Genomic DNA, 26,804 nt, shown 5'->3' on the forward strand with positions numbered 1-26,804 from the left:
ACACCCTTAGACCCCTGACCACATCCAGGGAATAAAGGGCCACCTCTTTAGGATGCGTCAGTTTAGGACACAGAGATGGTAACACAATGTCTTTATTGACGTGGAAAGCCGAAACCACCTTCGGCAGACAAGGTTGCAAACGCATCACCACCTTATCCTTATGGATAACCAGATAGAGCGACTTGTAAGACAAGGCCTCCAGTTCCGAAAACCTCCTGGCCGATGTAATGGCCACTAGGAAGACCACTTTCTGAGAAAGTCAACAAGGGAATTTCCCTGATGTTCTCAAAAGGCGGTTTCCGAAGTGCCGATAGCACCAGGTTCAGATTCCACGGGGGTAAAGGTGGACGCACCGGAGGGACTAGATGCCGGACCCCTTGAATAAAAGTGCTCACTAGAGAATGAGACGCAGGGGTCGTTGGAAAAAAAACAGTCAAGGCTGATATTTGTCCCTTAATGGTGCTCAAGACCAATTTCTGGTCTACTCCTCGCTGTAGGAACACCAGAATCCTGGAAAACGGAATAGGTGTGCGGACGCCACCCCATCTCCTCACACATGGAGATGCAGGCCTTCCAGGTACAATGGAAGATGATTTCCGTGCCCTGAACATTGTTGAAATCGCAGAGTCAGACAGGCCCCGATTCCTTAGCACCTGGCTCTCAACAGCCATGCTGTTAAAACCAACGATGGTAAAGCAGGATGGAGAATCAGACCTTCACACAGGTGGTCCTCTCGCAACAGCAGTCGCCAGGGAACGTCCTTGGGGTCGGCGTGATGATAGGTTGGCGGTATGATGGTTGACATATGCCACCGCCGTGGAGTTGTCTGACTGGATACTGATCATACGCCCTCGTAGTCTCATCAACCATGTGGAGGCATAGCCTGATCGCTCAGAGTTCAAGCACATTGATCGGCAACTTGGATTCCTCCCCCGACCAGAGGCCCTGGATCAACTGTACTCCCAGTACTCCACTCCAGCCGGTCAGGCTAGCGTCTGTTGTGATCACAGTCCAATGTAGAGGAAGGAACGACTTCCCAGACCAAAGTGTCGGGGACCTCAGCCACCAAAGCAGGGAGTCCCTGAATGACTGGCTCACCCAAATCTGCCGATCCAGGGATAATGGAGATTTGTCCCATTTTGTCAATATCTCTTTCTGAAAGACTCTGGTGTGAAACTGGTAGTATGGTACAGCCTCAAAGGAAACCACCATGAAGCCCAGAACTCGCATGCAGAAGTGCAGCGACGACCACCTGCTGTTCTTCAATAGTTTTACCGCAGTTCTAAGAGTCTGCATCAAATTCCTGCAGGGTTTGCATGGCGATCGCCACATCCTCTAATTCTGAGGCGGAAGATGCTCTCAGAAGGAGATTGTCTAGGTAACCCACGATCGCGATCCCGCGTTGTAGCAACAACGCCAAAATTGGAGCCAATACCTTGGTAAAGACTCGGGGTGCAGATGCCAATCCAAAGAGTAGAGTCACAAACTGGTAGTGGGCTTCCCCAACTGTAAATTGCAAAAACCCCTGATGCCGGAGGCATATGGGTATGTGCAGGTACGCATCCTGGGTGTCCAAAGATGCCAGGGAGTCCACTTGATGAAGTGCAGCGACTACTGAGTGAACTGATTCCATTCAGAAACCTCTACTTTAATAAAGCAATTGAGGGCTTTCAGGTCCAAGATTGTACGTACCCCTTCCTTTTTTGGAGATTACACACATATTGGAGTATAACCCCCTGGAACATTTCTGACTCCAGAATAGGCACTATCACCCTGCGGCTTAGCAGGTCCCTTACTGCCCCCAATCGGGGCTCCCGGCGAGCCGTGAGTAAGGGTATGCTGGAGGGGAAGAATCTGGTTGGTAAGAGAGAAACCATCTTATAGCCAGAGTAAATAAGTTCGCAGACTCATTGGTCAGATAGCCGAGAGGCCCAACGGGCTGCAAACTCCCGAAGGCGAGCCCCCACCTGTGTGACGGGCAGGGGAAAAGCTTCACGCGGTAGCACTTTTGCCCGCAAGCTTGTTAGGCTTGCGGTTCCAGGGCTTCTGTCCCTCAAAGGTCCTCCTGTCGGACAGGGAGCATTTAGTCGAAGTCCCGGACGGATGAAAAAAACCTCTTTTGAGCAGAAAATGAGGGCCCTTGCCTGTCACGTGGCCGCTTAATCTTCCTGGCCTGTAGGAGCAAGGTACTCTTCCCACCTGTGACATTCTTAATGTCATCCGAGGCTCCAAAGAGCCGCTCACCAAGGAAGGTTAAACTCGTCTAGGTTTTTTTTTTTTGTTTTTTTTTGTTTTTTAGATGCCTGGTCCGCAGACCAGCATTTTAGCAAAATCAGGCACCGCAGCACCACTGCCAACACTGAAGCCCTGGATAGCAGGGGAAGTGTATCCAGGGCCACATCAAACGTATTTAAGGCCATGCACTAATTGGTCTGCTAGTTCCACGCAGACTGGAGTAGCCTGCTGCTTCTCCAATTTGTGGTGCAAAGGTTTTGCCCATTCAGTAAGTGTCTGACCAGTTCCGGCTCGCACTGTGGACCCCACAACCGTAAACAAGGAACGGGCCACTGCCTTGGCCTTACTGTCCGTAGGGTCCTTAAATGCAGGAGTCCCCTCTACCAGGATCGTGGTTACTTTATGTAAACCTGGTGGAAACTGGGGGGTCCTCGACCAGAGGAGCCAAACATTTTTTAAGGTGGCTCTCCTCAAAGGGGTAACACACCACCATACTTTTGGGGCCAACAAGGTCCGTTGCGGCCGTCCCCATTCCTTGCATATGAACTTATCGAAATAAGGCAGATATGGAAACACCTTAGGTGTACGGTCTGGCTTACGGGCCCAAAAGGGACTGCTAATTCAGCAGAGGGACCTGCTGCATCCTCAATTTTTCAGGGTATCACGCACAGCTGTGCTTAGCGCTCCAACTAGCGATTTGTCTTCCGCGGACCCGGATGGGGACTCATCCTCACTGTCCGATCCGTCCTTGTCAGTTTCATCTGAAGCAACAGTGCAGGGGCCACCAGCCTCAGAGCTCTCCCCTGAGGATGTTTTTACCACCTTTGCGCCCACACCCCGCCTCCACCCTGCAACAAATGTTTCAAGGACTGCCAACAAAGCGTCCAAAGGCCCTGCACTGTTTACAGACAAGCCGGCTGCAATTGCAGGGAGTTCTGGGGAAGAAACACCAGTTTCTGAAGCCATGCTGACCCACCCTGTCTGCCACCCTTGAGGACTTAGGACAGGTGCACAGTCCCACCCTCCTAGCTGCTGCAGACTGAGGGGGTCCCCACCGCAGGACTCACCACCTTGACAGTGTTTCGCACCGTTCAGCTACCAGTGCCTGTGTCAGCTCCCAGGTGTCCTGAGTGAGAAATCGCACTGTTCTGAGCAGCAGGGACCGGCGCCGAGCATAAAAATGGGACTACAACAAAATGCCGGCCGAGATAATCAGAGGGAAAATGGCCACGAGCTACAGAAAAATGGCCCCTGACCATGCTTTCCACTGAGGCACACCAAAAATGGCCGACAAACAACTGTACACAGTGAAAGGACAGTGAAAATGGCGGCAGAACAACGCTATGGCAATCAGCACATGCAGACCTTCAGACAAGCAGAGGGGAGCCACAGACACCCAGTGCAGCCCCCATCCAAGGTATCCCTCAGTACACACCGCCCAGCAGCCCATCATGCGGGGGGGGGGGGGGAAGATAGGGACAGGGAGAGAAGAGAGGAACCCCCGAATCAACCTCACAGGGAATGCCCAGCTTCTCCATCCCGCTGAGGCAGGGAGAGCTTTAAAATCTGGACGAGCTGGGGACATCCCATCACAGACCCACTTTCCAATCAGTACGGGGTAGCTGCTGTCCAAGGCACACTGTGACAAAGACGGTAGTCAGTAGTCCGGTTATATGTGTGCGAACCCAGCGTGTAGCTAGGGCCTGCGCACGCTCGATGGCCAGGCTGGGAAGACTACAAGGATAAGGTTATTCAGCCTGTCACCCAGCCGGCTGTTGATAATAGATCACAGGATCTAAAAATCTTGCACAAAAGGCAAAATTCAACGAAAAAATCCTAGGCCCGATGGTCCCGCATAGTTCCTAGGCCCATCTCCTTCACTAGGCAGAAAAAAAAAAACTGAGCTGCAGGAAGCAGGCTGAGGGGACGTTACTGGAGGGCCCACCCCCCTGGGCGGAACTTTCAAGTTCTGTTTTTTCACATGTATAACATGTTCTGCCTAGTCCTTTCCTGAAGGTGGCATAACAACCCTATGGTCAAGATTAATGGAGCTGTGTCAGTCAGTGAACGAAAAAGAGAAAACAATTTTTTTAAATAAAAACAAAAAACTAAAGTTAGCCCAATTTTTTTGTAGAATGTAAAAGATGTTACGTCGAGTAAATAGATACCAAACATGTCATGCTTTAAAAGGGCGCATACTCGCAGAATGGCGGCAAACAGTACTTAAAAATCTCCATAGGAAACATTCTAAATTTTAACAGGTTACCTGTTTAGAGTTAGAGGAGGTCTAGTGCTAGAATTATTGCTCTCGCTTTAACAATCGCGGTAATACTTTACATGTGGTTTAACCCCTTGCCGCCGAGCGTATGCAGATGTGCGTACTCGGCTTCCGGAGGGTATACCGGGATGATGCCTGCACCTGCAGGAATCAACCCGGTACCGTTTTTTACAGCGGGTGATTGGCTATCCAGCCATAACAAACGAAGTGGCTGAAAGCAGCTCGGCTGTTATGCCGGAGGAGCGGGAGGGGACGCCCCTCCCCCTGTTACCGGTGCTCCCGTTCAATCGGGAGCGCCGATACACGATCCGATGCCTCCGGCTGCTGGGGAGTAACTGGAACGAAGCCGCAATCGGCTTCGCTGCAGTCTCCTAATAGTAAACATGGAAGAGACGTCATGGCGTCTTTTAGACCCCGATCCCTCCATAAAGAGTACCTGTCACCACCTATTACTGTCACAAGAAAAAAAATAAATAAAAAAAAAATAAACACAATTTATTCATTTGAAAAAAAATTAAAATTTTTTAAAGCGCCCCCCCGTCACCGCGAAGCAAAGAAAACGCATATGGAAGTCGCGCCCGCATATGTAAATGGTGTTCAAATCACACGTGAGGTATTGCCGCGATCGTCAGAGCGAGAGCAATTCTAGCACTAGACCTCCTCTGTAACGCTAACCTGGTAACGGTAAAAAAATGTTAAAGCGTCGCCTATTGAGATTTTTAGGTACCGTACTTCCACGAGTGCGTGCAATTATAAAGTGTGACATGTTTGGTATCTATTTACTCGGCGTAACATTATCTTTCACATTATGCCAAAAACTTTTTTTTTTAAGTTCATGAAAGTGTCCCTTTTCCCAAAAAGTTGCGTTTAAAACACCACTGCGCAAATACCATGTGACATAAAATATTGCAACAATCGCCGTTTTATTTGCTAGAGTCTCTGGAAAAAAAATAAAAATAAGAATTGGGGGTTCAAAGTAATTTTCTAGCAAAAAATATGGATTTTAACTTGTAAACACCAAATGCCAAAAATAGGCTTAGTCATGAAAGGGTTAAACACTGTTTGGATATGTGGGCGCAACTTATGTATGCATTCGCTTCTGCATGTGAGCACAAAAAGGACAGGGTGGGTTACTTTTTTTTATTATTTAACTTTTTTTATTTTTACACTGTCCCTTTATTTTTATTTATTTTTTTCATAATTTTTATTCCTATTACAAGGAATGTAAATATCCCTTGTAATAGAAATATGCATGACAGGTCCTCTTTTAAAGAGATCTAGGGTCAAAAAGTCCACCTCTTCGCCGCCTCTAAAAGATCTTTTCTCCAGTACTTAAAGTGGTTTCAAAGTCTCCACATTAAACTCCCATGATAGGTTCTCTTATGGGGCAACAGTAATGGCAGTTTTTTTTTTTCAGCACTATAATCTCCAAATACCTTTTCCAAGCAGTGCTTCTGTGCAGTCACAAGGTTTGCTCTGGTCTTACACCCTAGCAGAGAGACTTCAATGGGAGGGGCTCACATACCTCTGCTGGTTTCAGTGTCAGGAGGGGAGATGGGGGGGAAGGGAGAGGAGGGGCTTCACACTGACCATGGAAATGACCAGTAGAGAGGCGGAGAGAGGGAGGTTCAGCAGCTGTGGAGACCAGGATGATGTAAAGTCAGTTTACTGACAAGAACAGGCAGGCTCAACTAGGTATTACACTTAATAAAAAAGGATAAATATTGCAAAAAATAATGCAGCAAGGATCACTCAGCCCTTGTGAAAGCAATAAAGTTTATTATATATATATATATATATATATATATATATATATATATATATATATAAAAAAAAAAGTGTATAAAAAACCCCCCCAAAAAACTTATGAATAAAATAAATTAAAACAATAAAAAAAAAAATTGAAAGTGCCCCTCCACCAATGTCTACATGTAAATGTGAATGCATATGCAAGCCACGCATATCTAAACAGTGATTGTACCACACGTGAGGAATTTCCGCGAACATGAGAGAGAGAGAGAGCAATAAGTCTAGCACCAGACCTCCTAAACTGGTAGCCTGTAAAGGCTTTTTACAGCATTGCTAATAGAGATCAAGTACTGTAGTTTGCAGCTGTTCCATGGGCGTACGCAATTTTAAAGCTTGCCACGTGTGGTATCCATTTATAACCTCTTCTATATTTTAACAAAGAATTGGGTATTATATAGTGTGTGTTAGCGCTACACAATTAATCCTCAAGAATCGTTATCGCGATCTTGATTAAAGTGTTTCCTAATTCTTTCTATGCAAAATAATTCTCTCTGCTGTTTCTTTTGACGGCTGTGGCTTCAGAAGAAAGGAAAAAACCAGGCAGTTTGGCAAGAATCAAAACATTCTTTATTAGTGAAACTATAGTATAAACATTGTAGCAATTTGTCAATGGAAAAGACTGTGTAAGTGGAAAAAGTTTAACCACTTTAACACTAAACCTTATTCTGACATTTGTTGGTTTCAAGATAAAAAATTTTTTGCTAGAAAATTACTCAGAACCCCCAAAACATTATATATATTTTTAGCAGACACCATAGAGCAGGGGTCTCAAACTGGCGGCCCTCCAGCTGTTGCGAAACTACAAGTCCCATCATGCCTTTGCCCGTGGGAGTCATGCTATGCCTCACGGGACTTAAAGTTTTGCAATGGCTTGAGGGCCGCCACTTTGAGACCCCTGCCCCAGAGAATAAAATGGTGGTTGTTGCAATACTTTGTCACACTATTTGCGAAGTGGTCTTTCAAATGCATTTTTTTGGAAAAAAGGACTAACCACTTTCAGACTGGACCATTTTGCCAACTTAAGACCAGGCCACTTTGTGCGTTTCGGCACTGCGTCGCTTTAAGTGACAATTGCGCGGTTGTGCGACGTGGCTCCCAAACAAAATTGACTTCCTTTTTCCCCCACAAATAGAGCTTTCATTTGGTGGTATTTGATCACCCCTGCAGTTCTTATTTTTTGCGCTATAAACAAAAAAAAAAAACAAAAAAAAAAAAAAAAAAACATTTTTTACTATAATAAATATCCCCCAAAAATGTGTGTTAGTGAACACTGATCTCTACTCCAATCACAGGGAGCAAAGATCAGCGTCACTTGTTGCTAGGCAGAATGGGGAAATTCTGTTTACATCGGCATCTCCCCGTTCAGCCTCCCCGTGAGACGATCACGGGGATCCCCACTGCAATTGAGTCCGCGGTACCCGCGACCAGACTCACGGGGGTCCTGGCCGACACGTGCACCGCCGGCGGCACTCGTGCTATGGCAGGGCGGTAATTTACAATTGGACGTACCTGTACGCCAATTTGCCTGCCCGTGCCATTCTGCCGACGTACATCATCGTGTGCCAGTCGGGAAGTGGTGGAGTTTAAAAAAAAAAAAAAAAAAACACACTAACCAGTAAAGTTATACCTTTTTTGTATAATGTGAAAGATTTTATGTTGCGAGAATCGTGATCTTTTATTTATTTTTTTGCTTAGAATAAAGACGACGTAAAATCCTTTTCTCTGTAAGTCACCGACTGACACAGCTCCTCTCTGTAACAAAATAGGTTGTCAGCTATCACTGGAGATTACTAGGCAAGTTGTAATACAACACTTCAGAACTTTTAGTTCCGCCCAGGGGGCAGTCCCTAGGCTACAACCCCCACAGCCTGCCCCAGCAGACTCAGTACGTCAACAAGCAGTAGAACGTAAAGAGAAAAAGGAGGGGCGGGTGCTGTGTTGATCGGTGAATTACAGAGAAAAGGATTTTACGGCGAGTACAAAAAATCCTATTTTCTCTTATATTGACCGACCAAGACAGCTCCTCTCTAACAAAATAGGACGTCCCCAAGCAGTGCCAAACGAGGGGTGGGAAAACAGCATAAAAACTTCACCCACCATGGCAAGTGGGAACTAGTGAAACTAAACCCACAACAGCAGTGCGTGGAAAACCATCACAAAATAACAGGGTATCCTCAACAGGAGTGATCCCCCAAGACCACAGCAAACTGCGGAAGTAATGCAACAGGGCATTAACATAACAGTACTGCGTTTTTGATCAAAAAAACAGAAAAAAAAATTGCATATTTAATTGCAACTACACAGCCGCCTGCAAAACCTTGCGGCCAAAACAGGCATCCGCCGATGCACTGATGTCTACCTTGTAGAACTTTGTAAACGTATGGACAGACGACCAGGTCGCCGCCTTACACACCTGAGCGACCGATGCTTGGTGTCGAAAGGCCCAAGATGTTCCGATTGCCTTCGTAGAGTGAGCCGTGACCGGAAAGGGGGGCACCTACCTGCCCCTTCAAGACGTAGGCTTGTACTATAATCTGTCTGATCCACCTGGAAATGGTGGCAGACAAGACAGCCATGCCCTTCTTTGGACCAGCCACCGAAACAAAGCGAGTCTGATTTCCGAAAGGGAGCCGTGGCAGCCAAATACACCTTCAGGGCCCTAACCATGTCCAGAGCGTGAAGAGCCACCACCTTGGGGTGCTTCGGCTTAGGACACAGCAATGGTAATACAATGTCCTCATTGATATGAAAAGCCGAGACCACCTTCAGTAGAAAAAGATGGTTGCGGACGCAACACCACCTTATCCCTGTGGATGACCAGGATAGGGCAACTTGAAAGACAAGGCTGCCAATTTCGAAACCCTCCTGGCCGATGTGATGGCCACTAGAAATACCACTTTCTGGGAAAGAGTCAACAGAGGAATCACACTGATATTCTCAAACGATGGTTATTGAAGCGCCGACAATACCAGGTTCAAATCCCATAGGAGTAACGGTGGGCGCACAGGAGGGACTACATGTCGTACCCCCTGAATGAAGGTACCCACTAAGGAGTGCGATGCCAGGGGTCGTTGGAAAAAAAAGACAGTCAAGGCTGAGATCTGCCCCTTGATGGTGCTCAATGCCAATCTCTGGTCCACTCCTTGCTGGAAAAACAGCAGGATCCTTGTTATGGAAAAGGAACGCGGATGCCATCCTTTCTCCTCACACATGGAGATGTAAGCCTTCCAGGTACTATGGCATATCTTCCGAGAAGAAGATTTCTGTGCCCTCAACATAGTTGGAATCACTGAGTCTGACAGACCCGGTTCCTCAAAATCTGGCTCTCAATAGCCATGCCGTTAAAGCCAGCGATGGTAAAGCAGGATGGAAAATTGGACCTTGAGATACGAGGTCCTCTCGCAACGGCAGTCGCCAGGGAGCGTCTGCCACTAGATGCACCAGATCTGCATACCAGGGACGGAGGCCAATCTAGGGCAACCAGTATTACTGGGATCCCCTCGGCTTCCACTCTGCGGAGCAGACGTGGCAACAATTTCAGTGGAGGAAAAGTGTAGATCAGCCGGTACTGATCCCACAGAGCCACCAGCGCGTCTTCCCACGGATCTCTTGTCCTTGGCACCTTCCGATTGAGACGGAAGGCCAGTAGATCCACATCTGGTGTTCCCCATTTCAGGCACAGCAGCCTGAATGTCTCTGGATGCAATGCCCATGCTCCTGGGTCCAGCATCTATCGACTCAGATAGTCCACCTGCCAGTTTTCCACTCCCGGGATGTAAATGGCCGACAGGGCCAGTACATGTCTCTCTGCCCACCAAAGTATGTGAGCGACCTCCCGAGCAGCGGCTGAGCTTCTTGTTCCCCCTTGGTGATGTATGCCACAGCCGTGGCATTGTCCGACTGTATCCTTATTGGATGCCCTTGAAGACTCACCGACCATGTGTGGAGACAGATTGCTCTCAATTCGAGCCGATTGATGGGCAACTCGGATTCTTTTGTCAACCAGAAGCCCTGAGTTGACTGAACCCCCATCACTCCACCCCAGCCGGATAGACTGGCGTCCGTAGTGATCACCGTCCACTTCAGAGGAAGGAACGATTTTCAGGACTGAATCACCGGGGACCTCAACCACCAGATCGTAGAGTCCCTGACTGGATGGCTCACCTGGATCTGTCGATCTAGGGACAACTGAGATTTGTCCCATTTTAACAAGTTTTCCTTCTGCAGTACTCTGGTGTGGAACTGGGCGTAGGGTACTGCCTCAAAGGAGGCAACCAAGTGTCCCAGTACCAGCATGCAAAACCGGAGCGACGACCACTTGCGGTTCATCAGAAGTTTTACCGCGGACCTGAGTCTCTGCAATTTGTCTGAAGGTAGAAAACTCTCGCTTTCCTGGAGTTCAACAGTAAACCTAGGTACTCCAGATGCTGGGTCGGCACAATCACCGACTTCTTTAGGCTCAACAGCCACCCAAATTCTTGCAGGGTCTGAATGGTGATCACCATATCCTCCTCCAATTCTGAGGCGGAAGATGTTCTCGGGAGGAGATCGTCCAGGTAGCCCACGATCGCGATCCCATGTTGTCTCAGCAACACCAATACTGGAGCCAGTAACTTGGTAAGGACTCGGGGGGCTGAGGCCACACCAAAAGGAAGAGCCACAAATTGGTAATGGGCTTCCCGACTGCAAAACGCAGAAACTTTTGATGCCGAAGGCATATGGGTACGTGCAGGTACACATCCTGGATGTCTAAGGAGGCCAGGGAGTCCCCTTGATGGAGTGCAGCGACTACTGAGTGAACTGATTCCATTTTGAACCTCTGCACTATTACAAAGTGATTGAGGGCTTTTAAGTCCAAGATCGGATGAACCCCTTCCTTCTTGGGAACTACAGATTTGAGTAGAATCCCTGGAAGAGTTCAGATTCCGGAACTGGTACAATCACCCCGCGATTCAGCAAGTCCCTTACCGCCCCCAACAGGACCTCCTGGCGAACCGGGGATAAGAGTATGCAGGAAGATCTGTTTGGCGGCCAGGAGAGAAACTATCTTGTAGCCTGTGGAAATCAGATCGCCGACCCATTGGTCGGATAACCCGGGAAGACCACTGGGCAGCAAACTCCTGAAGTCTACTCCCCACCCGAGACATAGGTGGGGGCAAACCTTCATGCGGTAGCACTCTTATTCGCAGGCTTGCCGTTCCAGGGATGTTTTTGACTGTCCGTGGGCATCCTGTCAGGCTGGAGACGTTTGTCGAAGCACCGAGCGGACGAAAAAAAACGTTTGTGAGCGGAAAAAGAGGGCCCTTGCCTGCGGCTTGGCTCCTTAGCTTTCATGGCCTGTGGGAGTAGTGGACTCTTACCACCAGTGGCATTTTTAATGTCATCTAACGAGGCTCCAAAGAGCCGGTCGCAAAGCAAAGGAAGATTCGTCAGGGCTTTTTTGGATGCCTGGTCAGCAGATCAGCATTTAAGCCAAATCAGGCGCCTCAGCACCACAGCTGACACTGAAGCCCTGGATAACAGAGGGAGAGTATCCAGGGCCAGGTCACAGGCGCACTTAAGGCCTTGCACCAGTTGGTCTGCTAGTTCCACACAGACAGGGGAGGCCTGTTGCTCTCCCAATTCACGGTGCAAACATTTTGCCCACTCAGTGTCAGCGACACCAGTGCGGATGCCAGTACAGGTCGCACGGCTGACCCCACAACCGTAAACAAGGAACGAGCCACCGCCTTGGCCTTCCTGTCCGTGGGATCCTTGTATGCAGGAGTCCCCTCAACCCGGATCGTAGTTACTTTACTTAACCTGGATACTGGGGGGTCCACGACCGGAGGAGCTGACCAATTCTTGAGAAGGCTTTCCTCAAAAGGGTAACGCACCTCCATATACTTGAGGACCGCAAAGGTCCGTTGCGGCAACCCCATTCCTTGTAAATTAACTTGTCAAAATAAGTCAGATATGGGAATACCCTAGGTGAACGCGCTGGCTTGCGGGACCCAAAAAGAGGGATCCACTAGCTCCTGAATCTTCAGGGTATCACGCACAGCTGTGATAAGTGCTCCAACTAGCGATTTGTTGCGCTCGGCCCCGGACGGGGACTCATCCTCACTGTCTGAACGGTCCTGGTCAGCGTCATCTGATAGGACAGAGCAGGGATCACCAGTCGCAGCAGGGCCCGAGTCTGCATCAGTGCTCTCCCCAGACGACGGGAGGGGGGGGGGGGGGGAGCAGGGGCCACTTCAATGCACCTTTCTACCCACGCACCGCCTCCATCTTAGCAACAAACGCATTGAGGACCACCGTCAGGGTGTCCATGGGCACTGCGCAGTCCGCAGGTGACCCGGTTGCTATTGCCTTGATTTCGGGGGAAGAAACACCAGTTTCTGAAGCCATGCTGACCCTACCCGGTCTGCTACCTGAAGGGGACTTAGAACAGTGAAAGATCCCATCCTCCTGTAGCCGCTGACTGGGGGGCTCCTACCTGCTGGACTCCCCACCCTGAGGAGTTCTGTGCTGAATAGAAAGTGATGCCTGCAGCCCCCAGGGGTTCCCAAGTGCAGAGTGACAAAAAACTGTCGGCAGCAGCCAAGGAAATGAGCGCTGAAACGATCTGCACAGCATGCTCAGGCTTTAGGAAAATGGCCGCCCGGCGTCCTGTACACAGACAGGAACACAGGAGCAAGGCTGTGAAAGCACGTCATGCTGCTGCTAGAGAACACTGAACAAACGTGCTCAAGCTTCTGGAAAATGGCCGCCAGTGTCCTGAATAGGAAAACTCACAGAAAATGGCCACTGAAGCCTACCATAGACAACCTGTTCTGCCCATACCTAAAATGTCCGCCAGACATCACCATGAGGTGAAAATAAAACGCCCCCTGCAGAGTCACAGCGCTGGCCCAACACAGTAAAACCTCACAGGCACCTTCTAGGGACCCCCACACAGGACCCAGGACCACGGCCATCTGTTCAGCCCCTCCATGACAGGTGAGAGTCCAGAGAGCCCCTGCATAGGTTACACACACCGCTCAGCAGACACATGCAGCAAACCCCCCCCGGAGGGGGGGGTAGAAGGAAGATAGGGACAGGGGAGAGGGAGAAGGAGAAGGCGGTGAGGTGGCCCCTGAATCGATCTCCCAGGGAATGCCCAGCTGCTTAGCCCCACCGAAGCAGAGAGCTGTACTTACCAGTCCTGAAGAGCTGGGAGACATTCCATTACAGACCCACTAACTGATCAGTACAGGGTGGCTGTTGGCCTCGGCATACTGCGACGCAGACATCAGTAGCCCGGTCATATGTATGCCCCGGACCATAAAAGCTCACCTACCACCTCTGGAGCTGAGGCATGTTGTGGCCTGCCGAGCCATAGCTGCGACCTGCACACGCTCGACGGCCAGACTGGAGAGACTACAAGGATAAGTGAACCAGCCTGTCACCCAGCCGGCTGTTGATAGAAGATCACAGGATCATTCATCTTGCGCAAAAAACAAAGCTTCTGCATCAAAAAAATGTGGACCTATGGGCCCGCAGGGTTTCTAGGTGCATCTCCTTCACTAGGCAACATAAAACAGTCTGCTGGGGCAGGCTCTGGGGGTTGTAGCCTAGGGACTGCCCCCTGGGCGGAACTAAAAGTTCTGAAGTGTTGTATTACAACTTGCCTAGTAATCTCCAGTGATAGGGCTGACAACCCATTTTGTTACAGAGAGGAGCCGTGTTGGTCGGTGAATACAAGAGAAATCGTGATTCTCATTTTGGCTAGAATCGTGCAGCTCTAGTGTGTATGCAAAATAAAAAATAAAAAGTGTATTTTTCCAAAACAAAATTGAGTTTTAAAAACTGCACAAATACCGTGACATTAGAAATTGCAACACCCACCAATTTATTCTCTAGGGCCTCTGCAAAAAAAAAAAAAAAAAAGATATATATACATATATATGATTGGGGGTTCTAAGTAATTTTCTAGCAAAAAAATAAAAAATGTTTACATTTAGGAGAGAAGAGAGAAATGTCATAATTGGTCTGGGTGGGAACTGGTTAAAGAGTAGGGGAGGAGCAGCTTCAGGGGAATAGGCTTGATCTATCTACACAGGGGGAAACCTGCTCACAGACTAGGGAGGCACAAACTGACCACGCAATCAGAGATGAGCAGCCATAATAAACGTGGTCAGTTTATAAAGGGGAAGACAGGAAAAGGCAAGATCAACCAGGTAATGTACAATATAGAAAGGGATAATTGACATGGCAAGCTTTGTTAACCTAAAAAAAATATATGACGTCTTTGACTTTCAGTGGGGATATCTGAATGATGCCTGCAGCTACAGGCATCATTCAGATATCTTTTACAGCTGACAATTCTGTGCACTGTAAGAACAATCATAGTGGCAGTTCAGCTGCTTGATCATTCTTACAGGCAGTGGGAGGGCACAACCCCCCCCTCCCGTCGCCTTCCGGCACTTCTAACAGCTCACCCGTGCGATCAGCGAGCCGGAGAAAAAAAGGCGCTCCCGCCGGCCGTTGAGAACATCTTTATGACCTTCAGAGGCCCGGGTTCAACATTAGCACGCCATGCCCGACACAAGTAAACAACGCCAAGGACTCGTCTGGAAAGAAAGATTGTTCATTGCTTTTTTTTTTTTTTCCCCTCAGCCTTTCCAGCCTGGAGGAGCTTACAGACCCCAGATCTCTCCGTACAGAGGACCAGTCATGCAACATTCCTATTACAAGGGATTTTTAGAAAGTTTAAAAATAAAGTAAAATAAATATATATATTTTTAAAATAAAGCTCCCTCGTCCCTGCGTGCTCACGCACAGAAGTGAACGCATACGCAACTCGCCCCTACATATGTAAAACATATGTAAATGGAGTTCAAATCACACATGTGATGTATGCGTCAGAGCAAGATTAACAATTCGAGCCCAAGACCTCCTCGTAACTCTTAACTGAAAACCTGGAAAAAAATTTAACCTGTCGCCTATGGAGATTTTTTAAGTACCAATCTTTGGCGCCGTTCCACAAGTGTGCACAATTTTAATGTGCGACATGTTGGATATCTATTTACTCGGCGTAACCTCATCTTTCACATTATACCACAAATTTGGCTAACTTTACCGTTTTGTTATTTTTTGATTCATTACATTTTTTTTAAATGCATCTGAAAATTTGTTGCTCAAATGCCGTGCGACCTAAAAAGTTCCAACGACTGCCATTTCATTCCCTATGGTCTCTGCTAAAAAAAAGCATACAATGTTCTGAGCAATTTTCTAGCAAAAAAACTAATTTAAACTTGTAAACAAAAAGTTCCAGAAAAGGCCCGGTATGGAAGTGGTTAAAGCTTGTGCTGTTTAGTTTGGCCCCTTCTATCACCTAAAATACCTGGCAGATCCTGCCAGTTTGTGCCCCCTTTATGTAAATTGACCATGGTACATCATAGCACACTCTTGCCACTACATTGTATATGCTGTCCAGACTTCTCCCCATCATCTCACCCAAACAATACATGCATGGTCATACCCCCTCTGAAATACTCTCCCACACGTGATACTTCTGCACGCCTCTCTAGGGCATTCTTCCTTTTGTCATACCCTCCACATCACATACTACCTACCATCCTACTCTTCTCCTGAGCACACTACCTGTTTTAAATATGTCCCCTTTCTCTGCACATACTGTCCAGGAACCATATTTTCTGCACTTTTCTCCCACACACAGGGGTTTATTTACTAAAACTGGAGTGCAAAATATGGTGCAGCTGAGCATCACAGCTAACTTCTAACTTCAGCTTGTCCAATTAAGCTTTGACAAAAACTTAAAGCCGATTGGTTTCTATGCAGGGATGCACCAGATTTGGCAGTTTTAGTAAATCAACCCCATAGTGCCTCACATCTTACACACTGCACTGTGTATACTACAGAACTATCACACAATCCACATTTCCATCCTGAAAATACTGCCTACTGTCATAGCCCAGATTGCCTGCTTTCACAAGCTAAGCACATACTGCCTGCTGTCATACCCATTGCCTGCTTTTATACTTGCTACACGCCTCTACTTCACATACTGCCTGCTAAGGAAACTTGGTTGTAACAATGCACACTTTAACCATTTAAGGACCGAGCCTCTTAAGATTTGTCGCTCACAAGATAAACTTTTTTTTTTGCTAGAAAATTACTTAAAACCCCCAAACATTAAATATATTTTTTTCTACCACCCTAAAGAAAATGTCAGTCCTTGCAATACTCTGTCACAACGTATTTGGGCAGCGGTCTTACAAGCACACTTTCTGCACGCAAGCTGGTTGGGGCGGGGCGAGTTTAAAAAAATAAATTCCTCCTTATTTATTAAACCTTTTATTTTTTACACTATTAAAAAAGTCCCTTTTATTCCTATTACAAGGAATGTAAACACCCCTTGTAATAGGAAAAATAAGCATGACAAGACCTCAAACATTAGATCTGGGGTCAAAAAGACTTCAGATCTCATATTTACACTAAAATGCAATAAAAAATGTAATAAAAAATGTAATAAAAAAAAAAAGAAAAAGAAAAAAAAATATGACATTTTGACGTCTCTTCTGCCCTGTATTGATAAGGAGATGGGTGGGGGGCCCTCTCCCACCTCTGATAAACGTGATCTTGCGGCGAATCTGCTGCAGAGACAGATTTTGTCTTGAAGCAGATCGCTCACTGAAGAGGATACCGGGGTTATGGCAGCTAGCTGCTGCCATAACGACGATATTCCTCTTCAAAGTACCGCTGTATAACGACAGTGGGTGGTCCGGAAGTAGTTAAATTCAAAAGACAAATTTAAATGACCGCCTTTTATCAGAATATACATAGCTCACCCTGATCTTGCAAAACTTGTAACCTTCCTGGTTAAGCGTTACCATAACCTGATCCACAATTCCAGTTTCACTTGTACGAAGAAAAGTGCTGCAATCCCTCTTGGTGTACCGGCGATTTGTGCTTTCAAGCTCATCCTCATTTTCAGGCAATGTTACAGTTTTTCCAATGATTACATCATCTCCAGAGACCCTGACACCAGGTGCAATCAAACCATCATCATCTAATTTATCATAAATTGCATGTCGCATGCCTAAGAAAAAATAAAAAAAATCATCAAAAGCAAAACACAAAAGGAAATAATAAAATAAAAAATAAAAAATGCTGAATGGACATCCCCATATTACCCCTCCCACTCCCAGTAGGCCTCAGTTTTGTAGCAAACAATAAGATCATGAAGAACAGTGGATAGGGCCTAGTGTATTTTACTGTACTCCAAGGAAAAGATTAGGGATTTAACAAGTAAAAAAACAAAAAACACAGGATTTTTTTGTACTCACCGTAAAATCCTTTTCTCTGTAATTCAGCGACCGACACAGCTCCTCTCTAACAAAATGGGTTGTCAGCCCTACCACTGGAGATTACTAGGCAAAGTTGTAATACAACACTTCAGAACTTTTAGTTCCGCCCAGGGGGCGGTCCCTAGGCTACAACCAATGTGGAAGTAATGCAACAGTGCATTAACACAACAGTACTGCATTTTTATCGAAAAACCAGGAAAAAACATAGCTTGCATATTTAATTGCAACTACATGGCCGCTTGCAAAACTTTGCCCCCAAAACGGGCATCAGCCAATGCACTGACGTTTACTTTGTAGAACTTGGTAACATATGGACAGACGACCAGGTCGCCGCCTTACACACCTGAGCGACCAACGCTTGGTGTCGGAAAGGCAACAGACGTTCCAATTGCCCTTGTAGAGTGGGCCGTGACCGGAAAGGGGGGCACCTGTCCCTTCAAGGCATAGGCTTGTGCTATAATCTGTCTGATCCACCTGGAAATGGTGGCTGACGAGACTGCCATACCCTTCTTTGGACCAGCCACCGAAACAAACAGTGAGTCCGATTTCTGAAAAGGAGCCGTGGCAGCCAAATACACCTTCAGGGCCCTAACCACGTCCAGAGCGTTAAGGGCCACCTCTTTGGGGTGCTTCGGCTTAGAACACAACGATGGTAATACAACGTTCTCATTGATATGAAAAGCCGAGACCACCTTCGGTAGAAAAGATGGTTGCGGACGCAACACCACTTTATCCCTGTGGATGACCAGATAGGGCGACTTGCAAGACAAGGCCAACAATTCCAAAACCCTCCTGGCCGAAGTAATTGCCACTAGGAAGACCACTTTCTGGGAAAGCGTCAACAAGGGAATCTCCTTGATATTTTCAACACCAGGCTCAAATCCCACGGGGATAACGGTGGGCGCACCGGACTACATGTCGTAACCCCTGAACGAAGGTACCCACTAAGGAGTGCAATGCCAGGGGTCGTTCTAAAAAGACAGCCAGGGCTGAGATCTGCCCCTTGATGGTGCTCAGTGCCAATCTCTGGTCTACTCCCCCGTTGGAGAAACAGCAGGATCCTCGCTATGGAGGAGAAACAGCAGGATCCTCGCTATGGAAAAGGAACGTGGATGCCAACCTTTCTCCTCACACATGGAGATGTAAGCCTTCCAGGTACGATGGTATATCTTTCGAGAAGATTTTCGTGCCCTCAACATAGTTGGAATCACAGAGTCCAACAGACCCAGGTTCCTCAACACCTGGCTCTCAATAGCCATGCCGTTAAAGCCAGCGATGGTAAAGCAAGCTTTTTTTTTTTTTTTTATATTGCCAGCAATTTATGTTATTTTTTATGTTTTCTTTATAAATGTTAGTTTTTCTGCAGCAGGTTCTATACACAGTACAGACGCATCACTTTAAAAGGGAGACTAAGGGTGCCCCCCAAGCACTATATTTAAGGGAATTTTACTTTTTTGTTTCACTTTAAGCATCATTCGTGCCCGGCCTATAGCCGAAATACGGCTGCAGAGGGAACGCTAACTGGACACAGCCAGTCACAGATCGCTGTAAACGGCCAATCACAGTGGCCGTTTACAGCGCGATCGGCGTGTCCAATGTGAGATGATCTCATATGTAAACATATGAGATCATCTCTCAGCGCCGTTCTCCCTCCTCACACAGACAGCATGTGAGAAGGGAGAGTCAACGGCTGCAGTGCCACATGTCATCAGTGCCACATGTCATCGGTGCCACATAGTGCCATCTGTCATCAGTGCCACATATTAGTGCCATTTGTCATCAGTGCCACCTGTCAGTGTCACGTGCCATCTGTTGTCAGTGTCACGCGTCATCAATGCCACTTATCAGTGCCATCTGTCAGTGTCACGCGTCATCGGTGCCACATATTAGTGCCATCTGTCATCGGTGCCACGTATTAGTGCCACATATTAGTGCCATCTGTCATCGGTGCCACGTATTAGTGCCACATATTAGTGCCATCTGTCATCAGTCCCATCTGTCATCAGTGCCACGTATAAGTGGCATCGGTCATCAGTGCCACGTATAAGTGGCATCTGTCATCAGTGCCACATAGTAGTGCCATCTGTCATCAGTGCCACGTATACGTGTCATCAGTGCCACGTGTCATTGTCCTGGTGCTCCAGGGCCTTCAAAAGTGTAATAGGTAGTCAACAAGTTAGATGTGTAATGTATGCCCCTAGAACATGTGACGGTGCTCCCTGCATGTTGGGGCTCTCTGTGGCCAGGCTGTGAAAAAGTCACACACATGTGGTATCATAATACTCAGGAGTAGCAGAATTTTTTTGGGGGGTGTCATTTGTGGTATACACATGCCACGTGAGAGAAATAACCTATTACAATGACAATTTTGTGGAAAAAAATAAAAAAAAGTCTTAATTTTGCAAAGAATTGTGGGAAAAAATGACATCAAAAAGCTCACCATGCCTCTTACTAAATACCTTGGAATGTATACTTTCCAAAAAGGGGTCATTTGGGGGGTATTTGTACTTTTCCTGACTTGCTCGGGTCGCAAGAAGAGAGAGATAGTCCACCAGTACATCAGATGTGATCAATTTTGTGCGATTCACACCACAGCTTGTAGACTCTCCAACTTTCTCAAAGACCAAATATCCACTAATTTGGGTTATTTTTTACCAAAGATATGTAGCAGTATAAATTATGGCCAAAATTTATGACAAAAAATTAATAATTTGCATCATTTTGTCACAGAAACAAAGAAATATGCGTTTATTTTCAAAATTTTTGGTCTTTTTTTCATTTATAGCGCAAAAAATAAAAACCCCAGCGGTGATCAAATACCACCAAAAGAAAGCTCTATTTGTGGGAAAAAAAGGACAAACAATTCATTTGGGTACAGTGTTGCATGACTGAGTAATTGTCATTCAAAATGTGAGAGCACCAAAAGCAAAGAAAATTGGTCTGGGCAGGAAGGGTGTTTAAGTGCCCAGTAGGCAAATGGTTAAAATAACTGCTCATTTAAAAATGTTTCTTAAAAAATGTTGCATTGATACATGTCCCCCAGGGCAGTACCAGGACTCCATATCCTTTTTATAGCCAATAACTTGTATACGGGCCTTCAAAATGGGCATTTCTGATTTTTTTATTTGGGTCCCATAGACTAATAGGGTTCAGCGTTCGGGTCTGAACTATTGCAATGTTCGAGAGTTCTATCACAAACCGAATCAGGGGGTGGGGGCGAGGGGTATTCAGCCTAACTATTTACAAACACTTTAAGATGAGTTGTCTTATCCACCCAGCAATGGTGGATCTAGAAACAGGATGCTCATAGCAAGGCTATGATGTATTACAAATAGAGTCTATCTCACTGACTGAAGCTGTTGCCATTAGGTAAACGCTAATGGCTCTGTACACATTTAAGACAGTGAGAGCAAACTCTCACTGCTTAAGAAGAAGGCACAAAGTAGTAAGGACTAGGCATTCGCTTGGGAATGGCAGCCCATTCATTTTAATGAGCTGCTGGGCCTCTAAGGCAGGAAAAAAAAAGGTTCCTGCACCTAAAAACACTCTGCATTTTTAGACGCACATCAATACATTTTGGTTGCGGGTGGTTGTGGGTGCTGGAACAGCTCCAATTTCTGCACCCACAACTACCCCACATAGTGTGGACCTGGCCTAAATTCATGGACAGTTTGTAAAATCAGCGATTTTTACATCTGTCTTTCCGAATATCTGTTGTGGACTTGGAGACTGCATGTCCATAACGGTATGAACATGCAGAATGCATGGCTGTAGTGGACATATGTAAAAATCATGGATTTTACACACAGCTTATCTTCCCCACCCCCAAACACAGCCATGCAGCATTTACTTGCCTGGCTCTATGTGGAGTCAATGCATTCGCTATTGCTTGTAGAAAAGGGAGTTAGATCCTGCATTTTGTGCCAGCCGCCGCTGACTATGCATATACAGGATTCCCCCAGTCCCTCCATACATGCCTGTGCCGGTCTGTCCCTGCCAGGTGCCGTGGCTACTATTCTTGCAGTGTTCCTCCAAGCATGCCTGGACCGCACACTGAACTCTCCCGGGCTGCAGGTTGGACACCCCTGGTTTAGGTGGAAGGTTAAGACAACCTTAGGGGAGGAGGATTTAAGGGCACAAGTCTACTTTATTCCTGTGAAGAATCAGGAACGGCTCCATACAGACAGCTTTGCAGGATAAACTATCTAAGGAAAGTTACCAGAGGAGTTCAATGGGTGGTTTCTACAGGGCAGAGAAAGAACCAAATTAAGATTACCAAGGATGCAAACATTGCTGTATGGGTGGTCTAATCCAAGAAATAACCTTGAACAAAAAGGTTAAAAGTTCATAAAAGGGAAAGGGAAGCAAGATGTTTTTGGAAAATAATGGACAAGGCCAAAACCTGTACCTTAATGCCGTGTACACACGAGTGGAATGTCCGACAGTCAGACGGGAGCTTTTAATCATATATTCCGATGTGTGTGCGCCCCATTAGACTTTTTACGTTTAAAATCTGACGGACCTAGAAAGAGAAAATATTCAAAAAATTTTCCGATGGAACCAATTCTTATTGGGAAAACCGCTAGCCTGTATGCTGTTCCGACGTACCAAAAACGGTCGGAATTTGGTGCGATTGTGTGCATGCAAGAGTTTCAGCGGCATTCTGGTCGTGTGTACACGGCATAAGTGTACTTAAAGGCCAAGTCCACCTTTTAGAAAAAATAAATGCACACATACTGTATTGGTAGGGAAAAAAACATGTACATTTTGTTTTCATAGTTTTTTTTTTGTTTTCATACATTTTGTTTCCATGCACTGCACTTGAGATCAATGGATACGTAGGTGAAATTCCAGGCTCCTACAGACTCTCCTTCCAGTTCCATACCAAGGTATGGATTGTCAGTTGGAGAGCTGGAAGTAGTGTCAACATAGAATTACTAGTTACTTATTATTATTATTAGTGTGGCGATTAAAGCACCTATGTTTTATTGAGAACTACAAGTTCAACTGTAGCAAAGGCAGATGGGACCCGTAGTTTATTCACAGATCTCTGAATGACACAGCTTTGTGGGCAGAGCCTCACACAAAGCTGAACAGATTTCAAAAGTGACAGCGGCTATGGGGGGAGAACCTCTGCACACTGTCACAGGGAGGGAGCGGTTTGGGTTTACATTTACATGCAACGCAAATACAGATGTAACATGGTACAAAATGTGAAGTTAGCCTTTAAGACCAAGTTCTGGTCAAGTCCTGATTTTTGTAAAGCTAGAATCTGAGGCAGAGTTCTCTATGAGATTGAAGTGCCTGTGTTCACACCAAGTGCGAGTTGAGTCTGAGAGGAATATGACATATGGATGACAGCTTGTACCCGGCAGGCACAAATCATTTGAAAAAGCTGAGTGGCGGGAGAGCAATAAATTATAATATCAGTTGGGTGGGGGGGCAATGAATGACACTGCATCAGTGTATGCACTTGTCTTAACCACTTCAGCCCCAGAAGGCTTTTACCCACTTCCTGGCCAGGCCATTTTTGAGATACTGCACTGCAAACCAATGATCCAGACCTTCCCCTTGGGAGGCATGTTCTACAAACCCATGGTGGGATATGCCCCAAGGTGTCTGTTCTGGTACTTGATCGCATACACCCATGTTTGCGAGGAGACTTGAAAAATTGTGCAGCTGTGCGATGCTGTACCCAAAGAGCGCTTTCTATTGGTGTTTTTTTTTTATCACCTCTGAGGTTTTTATTTTTTAGCAATATAAACAAAAAGACCAATAATGTATAATCCAACACCAATACAAACAGTGCTAAAAAAAAACAAAATGCATTGCCACTTTACCAATTGCACTGGCAGGGAAGAGGGCTAAATGTTGTCCCTGTGTGTGCTGTGTGTGGGGGAATGCTGACACTAGACAAAGACATCTGTGTTCCTATTAGTAGAAATGGCAGAACGACAGTCTGCCTTGTTTACATAGGGAGACCGCCCTTCTGTCATTCCTCCGAAAAATTACGGGCGGCCATTGGCTGCCAGACCTACTGATCGGACAGATATAGAGGGGCTGAGATTTTTATCCCCTACTAGTCTACTAGGGATTTTACCCTAGTTACAAGGGGGGAGGTAGTAATAAACTATAGTATGATATTAACACCAGCATTACCATACAAACACATTACCATACTACACAGCCATCATACAACACACTTTGGGTGCAGCATTGCATGACCGCGCACTTGTCAGTTAAAGCGACAGTGCCAAATCGTAAAAAAAAATGGCCCGCTCGTTCAGTGGCCAAATCTTCTGGGGCTGAAGTGGTTAATAAAAAAAAAAAGTTCTGAGCTAACCTTTTGCTTCAAAGTTCTTTATTTACATTTTTTTTCCTGAAATTCCCTCTTAAAATTAGGGTGCGTGTTATAAGCCGATAAATACAGTAATCCAATATGGGTAACTTACTTGCCCCTTAACCACTTCCCATACGGCCCATGTACATAAATGGCAATCGATGTGGGTGAATGTAACTGTACATCTCCCCACATACTCCGACTGTGGCATTTCCTTATCACTGCTGATAGGATCAGAGTTCTAGCTTAAGTTATATCTTGACATTATCTGTACAAAACAACTGTGTTAAGAAATAGGTATTGTGAAAAGTGTAAAGTCACTCAGACTACGCCCGCCTGCTAACCACAAGATGGGGAAAGGCTGTTTTCTCTTTTTTGGTATTTTTGTGTATGACTCATTTTTGAGTGTACAAGAACTGTGCAACAATAAACGTTTTTGGGCCATCCAGCTTGGATTTGAGCTACAGAAAGGTCTCCTGTACTTCATTTCTATCAGAAGCATAAGATTCGAACTCAGCATTACAAAGAAGAAAAGCAATTGGTTTGAGAATTGCACTTAACACTGCACAGGGTTGCTTTGGGCAGCACTGGCACCACATGATCATTGCAGCCAATCAGCAGTCACACGGACAGTACAAAAAAAAAAAAAAAAATTAATTTCCTGACATCAACGTTTACAATTGGTCACAGAGATAACATGATACAACAGCCCTGTACCATGTGATAACTGACTTTATAGCTTTTTATTAGATACCAGAAAATCAAAACATATACAGTGAACAAGTAGTCATACCCCTTGAACTTTAACACATTTTGTCATGTTACAACCAAAAACGTACATTTTATTGGGATTTTACGTGATAGAACACCACAAGTGGCAATACTTTGTAGAACCACCTTTCACTGCAATTACAGCTGCAAATCTTTTTGGGTATGTTTCCATCATCTTTCAACATCTAGAGAGCAGTGTAAATTTAGTCGACTAAAATACAACAAACAATTCAGATGACTAAAACTAAAATGTCATTTTAGTCTAAAGACTATGACTAAAACTAAATTGAAATGAAGACTACAAAAATCTACTAAGCTGCTGAAAGAAAAAGGCTTCTCTTTTTTTCTTAATATTTCATGTTTGGAATATATTCACGTAATATGTGCAATAGCATTACAGCCAAGAGTCTAAATTTTTTTGGGGATTTTTTTTTTTTTATTTTCAAGTTGTACTTCCACTTGTCAAAAAGCAATATTTTTTTTTTTTAAAGAAACTTTTATAAATAAAGATGGTTGTTATATATCAACAGCTAAATCTGTCTGTAGTGCACGTTTAATCCTTAAAAGAAAAGTATGGGTTTAGGTGTATTTCCTCCATCTCTAAGTGGATGCAGCATCGGTCTGATGCTACATCTGTCCGCTGGCACCTTTACACCGAGAACCGAGCGACAACATCGCTGATGGCTTAGTTCTCACAGCTCCCTGAGCAGAAGGCTGCTAACTTTCAATCAGCAGCTCTCCGCTCTGCTCTTCCACCTTCACTGGAGTGCTGAGCTGTGCAGGGGCGCGGAGCAGACATCTCCTGGTGGATCCAGAATCCCACTGTCGGCGCGACGCCGTGTCTGAACTGCTTTCTGTGACGTCAGCAGATCAGACTGCAGTCTGACGAAAACGGGTTACAGGAATTTGGCAATTCTAAAGAAATAATGCATTCCAATTTAACTAAACCCAATAGATTTTAGTCTTACAATTCGACTAAAACTAAAATGGCCTTTTAGTCAAAAGACTATAACCAAGACTAAAACTGAAATTTGACATCAAAATTAACGCTACTAGAGAGTTACATTTGTCCCATTCTTTGCGAAACTCTAGCTCTGTCAGATTTGACGGAGAGTCTTTAACAGCAATTTTCAAGTCTTGCCACAGATTCTCAATTGGATGTAGGTCTGACTGGGCCATTCTAACACATGACTATGCTTTGATCTAAACCAGTCTTTCCCAACTCCAGATCTCAAGGCACTCCAACAGGGCATATTTTCAGGCTTTACATTATTTTGCACAGGTGATTTGATCAGTTTCACTGCCTTAGTATTTACCACAGCCATTTCATCTGAGAAAAATCCTGAAAACATGACCTGTTGGGGTGCCATGAGGACTGGAGTTGAGAAACACTGATCTAAACCATTCCATTGTAGCCCTGGCTGTATGTTTATGTTTGCTGGACATCTGTTTATACATGAAGCATTTCACGTATAACAGATGTATATAAGGGCAGGGTTTGTAAGTGTTGCACCAGAGTTGGATCCTAGAATACATGATTCTGTTGGTTTCATCGATCTAGCCTAGTTTACTGTGGTTTGACCGACTGATATTGCAGCAACAGCTGCAAAGCTGGGCCTGCAAGAGAAAGCTTTAACCACTTCAGCCCCGGACCAATAAATACCCTAAGGACCAGAGGTCTTTTTACAATTTCGCACTGCGCTGCTTTAACTGGTAATTGCGCGGTCATGCAATATTGCACCCAAACGAAATTTGCGTCCTTTTCTTCCCACAAATAGAGCTTTCTTTTGATGGTATTTGATTGCCTCTGCGATTTTTATTTTTTGCGCTATAAATGGAAAAAAAACGAAAATTTTGAGAAAAAATGATATTTTCTACTTTTTGTTATAAGAAAAATCGAATAAACTCAATTTTAGTCATACATTTAGGGCAAAATTTATTCAGCCACATGTCTTTAGTAAAAAAAAAATGTCAATAAGCGTATATTTATTGCTTTGCGCAAAAGTTATAGAGTCTA

At 45.6% G+C, this 26,804-nt stretch overlaps 1 protein-coding gene across 2 annotated transcripts in view; it reads right to left on the bottom strand.

The window, feature by feature from the left end:
* Window positions 1-26,804, bottom strand: part of POLR2B (RNA polymerase II subunit B) — a 726,171-nt gene that overhangs the window by 169,601 nt on the left and 529,766 nt on the right. For both annotated transcript variants that reach the window (XM_077475735.1, XM_077475736.1), the window contains one exon: window positions 17,158-17,408. In XM_077475735.1, the coding sequence (XP_077331861.1) occupies window positions 17,158-17,408 (251 nt within the window). The remainder of the gene's footprint in view (window positions 1-17,157; window positions 17,409-26,804) is intronic.

The sequence above is a fragment of the Lithobates pipiens genome, unplaced genomic scaffold, assembly GCF_037356315.1.
Source record: "Lithobates pipiens isolate NorthernLeopardFrog02 unplaced genomic scaffold, aLitPip1_a1.2 Scaffold_13, whole genome shotgun sequence".
Classification (NCBI taxonomy): domain Eukaryota; kingdom Metazoa; phylum Chordata; class Amphibia; order Anura; family Ranidae; genus Lithobates; species Lithobates pipiens.